We start from the raw sequence: 7339 nt of genomic DNA, 5'->3' as shown, positions 1-7339 counted from the left end.
TTCATTTTGATTCACTTACAGCCACCAGGTGAGATTAAAAACAAAACAAAAAACAAAAACACTCCAGCTGAGTCCTCGTGAAAGACTGAGAGTTGATAATTATATAATATAAAAAAACAAGTCTGCGACTGGACAAACTCCAAAAAAGATTTAGAGAAAGAGCCTAAAACTAACAACCAAATAGATGGCTTCTTCTATTTCTTAACAAAATATCTGCACTGACACTTAGAATCCCAGGAATGTGCATGTGCCGTAATAAAACAGGAAAGCTACAATTCCAGGCCAAACACTACCTTATAAGATTTCTCATAACCCTTATTAAAATGAGAGACATCAATGGGTCCTTCTTAAAATGATGACTCTTGATAGAGATAAAATTCCCTTACCCTTAACCTCCTCTGAGGAGTGGTAATCCTATCTTTGAATGGATGCTCAAACATGGAAAACATAATATTACCTAATAGGAAATTTTATGTACATGCCTGATCATTCTTTGGGTGTAAATCACCAAGTGCCTCATCATAAATATGTGTACCGTAATACGTGTAGCACTGCTACTGCCACTCCACACAAGACAAGTCCCTCAGACTGCTACACAGGCACATCACTATTAGGTTGCTAAAGGCATAAACACTTGCAAACTAATGTAAAAGAAGAAGAACTTCCACTCTTACCTTATAAAACACCAGTAACTACATGACCCAGCCCAACCTTTGTGCCAATGAGGCATGCACAAGTTTATTCGATTCTACATAAGAGGTTGGACAGGCATATCTTTCATTAAGGTGGTTGGTTATTCTAGTGAGGGTATTACTGCTACAAGCCTGACTTATGACATAATCCAAAGAGATGTAACCTGTCCAGTAGAAATAATGAACAGTGTGGCATTATAACTCATCAGACTCCTATGTCTTAAGGCAGACCATGAACTCTAGACTCTCCTTTTGAATGGGGATTGTTAGGAAGGGGTGAGTGATCTTTGGATTCCCATCAGTCATCATGACCTAAGGTTTTCTGAGGAAACCTCCAAAAACCTGGGTTCACATATTCAGGGTTCACTCCTAAATGGTGCCAAGTTTTAAAAGACATACCTCTGCCATTTTGTGATTCCAGCCACCATGACCCTCCTGCATTGTGCGTAACTCATCTACTGTTACAACAACTCGAACTCGCTCCCCGACTGAGAATGGAACATGACGAGGAGATGTGGGAATTCCAACCTCTCCACTACTGCCAGACTCTGTAAGAATAAGATTTCCAAGGAGCTTAAAATCATTATTATACAACTTCTTACAACAATACACTAAATGGTTCATGTATATCTAGTGTATAGTATCTGTCCACTTAGCCTTGGCACAAAGGAATATTTCTTTTTAGTACGGTAAATATACAAACTGTTACCATACAATTTCCTCGCCAAATCTATGACTGTATGTACTACTTTTATTTCTTATGATTTTCTCGTTCAATGTTTGGAAAGATGATTGACCACCAAATATCACACACTGCTGTGTCATGAAGCTTTTACACTGGTAGAGTGAACTGCCACATACACAACAATCCCCACTCTGAGAAGTCATGCACAGAACATATAGCCCTATTCATTTCACAGGCTTTAGAGAATACAGGTACTGTACAGTACTGTAATGTACAACCTTTGACACAGAATACACATTACAGTATCATTTATTTTATTAATTCTGTGCTTACAACTGTTGCATTAACTGGAGGTACCACTAGTCTGCTAAATAAAATGTATTGGAATATCAAGACCTTGCCTATCTGCACTACACAGTGTATATCTTTCTAGATATGAATATGAAAGACAATTTTAGCAGAAAAACAATTTGTACTGGTTACATGTTAAGACTTCTTCAAGGGACAAGAGAGTGGGCAATAAAGCCTTAAATTCTGTAGTCCTTTTAAAAATTCAATAGCACACTAAAAGAGGCAATGACGAAAATATATTAGATTCCATATAAAGTCTTGCAACACTTCCAAGGATACACCAATGTGACTGATACACAGTACTTCAAGTTGTATTTAGCCAATGAATTATATACTGTGCTGTACAGGTGCTCCTCTACTTAAGAACGTTCAACTTACAAACTTTCAGAGATACAAACATCATCACTGAGGGGGGTTACCTGTCAGAACAGGTGTTTAATGTGGATGAGACTGGATTATTTTGAAGAAAATTCCAGATAGAACAAACATTACCTAAGAGGAGAAGAGTGAGCCAGGCTTTAAGGCTGTATTAAAGGGTATAGCTGTACTAAATATCCATAATCTTTTCATTTTTTACAATATGTTTGGCAACTACAAGAGTAGAGTTGGACTTACAAACAAGCCTCAGGAATGCAACTCGTTCGTAAGTAGAGGAGCACCTGTACAGTATTTACATACACTTCCTTGCACACTAAACTTACCTTCTTGTTTGCCAAGTACAGGGAGTTGTTGTGTATAAACATGACCATTTGTAGCCGCCCATAGAACCTTTAGATCAACTTTTCCTTTGTGTCCAACTCTGTACACATTGGTTGACCCACACACCCAGATTACATTGGCTACAGATCTTCCAGACTCATTATCCCACCCTCGGATATCCGTTACTCGGCCACACTTTCCTGAAAGAGATATCAACAACATATATTCCAAATAAAATTTGTGCAATTTAAACCTGTATGTAAGATGACCAATGAAGGATAATAAAATATCTAACATAAGGAGTAGATTTTCCATATTTTCTTTTAAAGAAACAATTTTCACATATGGTACAGTACCCCAATATCAGGTTGTGCAGATTAGCAGTGCCCAGCAGCCCAGTCATACCTGGACTAGAGGTCAGGAAAGTAATTTTTTATGTTCATGTGTCTGGCACTTACAAGGCCAAACAAGCTAATATTTTGAGAGGAAAATGCCTAGATGGAAAATTGTCAGGTGCTGTGTGACCCCATCTCACTGTACATGTTTAACCAGGAAGGTCTTCCAACCGGCCATTTGTTATCAGAGTACAGTACCAGATAGTGACCTATGTCAGGTCCAGGTAATTTATTTCTACATTACTCCGTCAATCTGCCTCTGGTCTGCTGGTGTCAAGTTATCAACATTTCAAAGGAACAACCAAGCTGAGAGACTGTAGACAAGAAGTAATCTCACATAACAAGTGTTACCACCAGATTATAGGGAGGAGTGGTAGTTAGACAGGTAACCACTGGTGCTGTCTCCCCTTCCCACACACCTTGCAGGTGTGAGGTGGGGTGACAGGGTTGCCGCCACTGACACCATTTAGCCTGACACAAATGATCTGTGAGTTGATAGCTACAATAAATTTTAATGTTTTAAGTGTTTATTTAACTTTTCCCATGAAAAATCCGGGCAAGCATATTTCCTAAAAATATTCATCAGGACAAGTAAACAAAATGTCTGGGCAAATAAATTTCAAAAGTCACTTCCCCGGGTCTACCGTAGTAAATGTTCCGGATAATCTAGGCAGCCCGCAAAAAAATACTGGCAAAATACTCCCTCCCCAGAATCTCAGCCAAATTCAAACAGATCTCTTAATTGGAGTGTTCTAAATCAAAGAAGACATTGGATTAAAAAAAAAGGACAGGAATTATTTATGAATCAAGCTACATAAGACATCTAAAACGATGATTAAATGCACTGGCATTACTATAAAGTTAACAGCATTTAAATCTCCATATTGCTGAAAGTGGTACAATACAGATATATCAATGTCTGTTTATTTATCTAACTGGGGGTGCAACAAGTATAGCATGCATTAAGAAATATTTAATTTGATTTATCACCTCGTGTTGAGTGGGAAAATGAATGAACATTCCCTCACCACAATCAGTAAATATAAAATATTAAGTACATAAACAGATAAATAGTGTAGGTATACAGCACAAAATTATAGAAATATAATGTACCCTACCTTCCCCACCATCTTGATTGCCCCAGTCCCAGTCAGGTCCTCTGATGACTTTGGCCCCCACAAAAATACCTTGCAATGGGATTTTCTCTGCATTCTTTCTCTGGCCCACCTCAATCCTAAAGAAATAAATAAAAAGTAAACAAAAAATACAGTACAGTATAACATCCCTTTGAACTACACACAAAAGAAAAATAGATACAGTACTGTGTATATAAAATAAAAAACATAGAAAGTGGATAAAAATTTTAATATTTTACATAATTTTGCATACACGGTACTGTATAAGAAAGTAAAAATGGGTGTATACAAAGCCTTTTATGTACAAGGAGGCATTGTGGTGGCACTGCACTCAACCACCTTAACTTTCCCAACTTGTAAAGTTTGATTGAACTGGTGAACCTTTGGACAGAGGCAAGTGCTGCATCTACATGGCTCCCGCTCTCTAATTTGTGAGTTTGATATGACACAAAGAACCAATTCAGACCTTAATTTAGTGGGAAGGACTGGGGGTGCACATGCCCATTTAGCAGAGATAATTATATGTTCAAGATCATTAAGTAAGGAGAAAGGAGCCACAAGTCAACTGGGATTACCCAAGACATTCTTTGTGGTGTACAGTACTACACAAAAATCCCATTTAAGGAAATTCATCACATGGGTGTAAAAAGACCAATGTCTCTTTTTAAGTGATTTAGTAGTTAAAGTGTTTCACAAAGTGGGAGGAATTAGGTAGAATTCCACTGTAAAAGACAGACATTATAAAAGGACAATCGCAGAAATAAATAACCGAGCCACATGTGCACCTCACAGCCCTATCACTCAACCTTGTACTGTATACTTCTTCACTGTTCTTGTTTTCACCTCTTACTATTCAGCCCTTGCACACTACCCAACTTTTATATACAGTATATAATCCCACTTTCACTGGGAAATGATAAAACTTGCAACATTTACTATCAAGGCCCCAGTATAAGCACATAACCCTGACAGATATTTAAAGCCTAGAATTATCAACACCAATTAAGAGGTGCAGACATGCCCAATAAAAGAACTGCAGCCAGCACTTTATAACAATACTACTGTATTGAAAAAATAATAACAATAATAAAACTTAAGTTACTTATCTAAATCCTACCAGGAAGAGAACCCAAGCTTCTCTCCAAGTCTTCCTAATACCTTCAACATGCAGGAGCCATCCTTACCCCTTTGACGCGACAGTTTCGTATCTAATGAAGGGGTGGCTTAGGTCGTGCTTGTCAGCCATGTAACAGGTAGTGCAGAGGTCATAATCGAAACAAGAGCTGCACTTCCATCGCATCCCAGCGATGGCTTGCCTTTTACAGCCATCACAGATGTGGTTTGGATGTTTTACACCTGTAGAAAGAATAAAGAATATATCACCAGTCACATTATAAAACCTGGTGTCTGGTGATGACTTCACCTAAAAATACAATACAGTACTGTTTTAAATTAAACAAATGCAGGTGGGTAGTAGGCAGCTATCAAACAGGGAGGAACTAGCTACAGCCTGGGAAGATATTGGAAGCATAATGTGTCGTCTAATGGTAGACTCTGCTGCCATATGGCAGCACAAAAATTGAGACCAAGTCCCAGGTTGCTGATCTGACTGACTTTCTGCCTCATTTACACACAAATGCAAGGTTTCATTTGTTTCTCCTACTTTGACAACACAGCATATATATCGTTTCTTGCTCTTGATCTGTTTTATTTTTTCCATTTGTGTATTTATTTATTTATTTGTATTTTTTGCCCCCCGGTGGGCTAATCCATGAAAAAAAAAAATGTATACTAGCACAGTACGGTGCAACAACAGCACAGAAATACAATTTTCTTGATTGGTGACTGACATCTTCATCAATGACAAAATCACGTACTGTACTGTATAAAGTTGCTGGCACAGCTATTTCTAGTTTAGCTTAATTTAATTTAAATTAATCAAAGAAAAATAATATTACAAGGAAATGCCAGCAGCAGCAGCGGTGGCGACAGCAGCAGCCTGTGTGGACGTCAGCGCTCGAGGATTCTGGATGCAGGGACCACAAGCCTTCTTTGATGTCAGGATATTCGACCCCATGGCCACATGTCACCGTATTGTCCCTTGAAGCTGAACACAAGAGGAACGAGAACGACAAGATTAAGTCGTATCGGAGAGAGTTCAGAATGTAGATCAAGGAAGCTACACTCTGGTGTTCAAAACCTCTAGTGGGATGGGGCCAAGTGCCAGACGCTTCTACACAAGACTGACGGTGGTGTTATCTGAGCAGCGCAGCAGCCCAGAAGCTACGTTACAGCCTGGTTGAGATGTCGACTGTCCTCCTCTCTGCTTAGGTCTGCATTGCTTTGCCTCAGAGGAACGAGATCTTCGGCCCCAAAGCTGACAACGACCGCAGACATTGACTATGAGGCAAGAGTCACTGAATGCCGCATAGATATGTGGCTCAACTAACTTAACACAGCTTGGGTAGCTACTTTAGTATTAGAATACAGTGACCCCTCGTTTAACGAACACCTCGGTTAACGTAATTTCGATTAACGAACTGCCTTCCATAAGGATCTTCAATTCGGTTAACGAAAAAAAATTCGGTTAACGAAGTTCTTACGAACCGACCTCAACATGTTTTCGCTTGCACTGACCGGGCAACCAGCTTTAGTATCAGTCCGCCAATACATTAATCGGTTCTAGGGCTTAAATTCCTTACTATTTTAGTAAATATCAAGAAGTTTATACTATTCAATAATTTTAAAAGTTTAATATTCAATTTTTTAGTCATTTTAACAATTATTGAACATAATTGAAGGTAAAGTGACTAGTTTAATGCGCGGCATCCAGCCTCTTAACACAGCAAACAGGAGTTAGTCTCTCTCTGTTTTCACTGGAGGTAACATCTTGCTTGAGACTCTCTTCAACTAAACGCTTTTTTTCTGTGTTTCCAAGCAAATTATTGGTCATTTTGAAATATATTTTACATATTGACAATATATAATGCAGTGCAGTGTTGATTTAAAGAAAATAATCTTGAATTACACCAGACAGCTAAAATTTTATGGGTGAAATGGCGCCATGGGATGACTTCTCTTCCACCCCAATGCCTTCTCTTCTTCCTTCTCCTCCACCCCCATTCTAAATCCCATCATCATCATCATCATCCAGGAGCCTTCTACATACACACCTCAAAGTAAGTGAACTTTTCTACCATTTTTGTTGAATTTAGGAAATTTTCGGTGAGCTGGAACCAATTACCCAAAAACCCATTGAAACAATGGTTTCGGTTAACGAACTTTTCGGTTAACGAACAACCTTCTGGAACGGATTGAGTTCGTTAACGGAGGGGTCACTGTATTTAATTTTAAGGTAATAAAATGGCAGCGAAGGTGTGG

General features: G+C 38.6%; 1 protein-coding gene across 1 annotated transcript in view; it reads right to left on the bottom strand.

Annotated features, from left to right (window-relative positions):
- The window catches only part of LOC121865473 (E3 ubiquitin-protein ligase MIB2-like), a 93608-nt gene that overhangs the window by 29801 nt on the left and 56468 nt on the right, over positions 1–7339 (bottom strand). Inside the window, 4 exon segments of the mRNA XM_042364945.1 lie at positions 1092–1240; positions 2430–2627; positions 3941–4056; positions 5143–5314. Coding sequence (XP_042220879.1) covers positions 1092–1240; positions 2430–2627; positions 3941–4056; positions 5143–5314 — 635 coding nt within the window.

Source organism: Homarus americanus, unplaced genomic scaffold (assembly GCF_018991925.1).
Source record: "Homarus americanus isolate GMGI-L3 unplaced genomic scaffold, GMGI_Hamer_2.0 scaffold25483, whole genome shotgun sequence".
Taxonomy (NCBI): Eukaryota; Metazoa; Arthropoda; class Malacostraca; order Decapoda; family Nephropidae; genus Homarus; species Homarus americanus.
The sequence above is the reverse complement of the archived record's forward strand: the minus strand, read 5'-3'. Positions and strand labels throughout refer to the sequence as shown.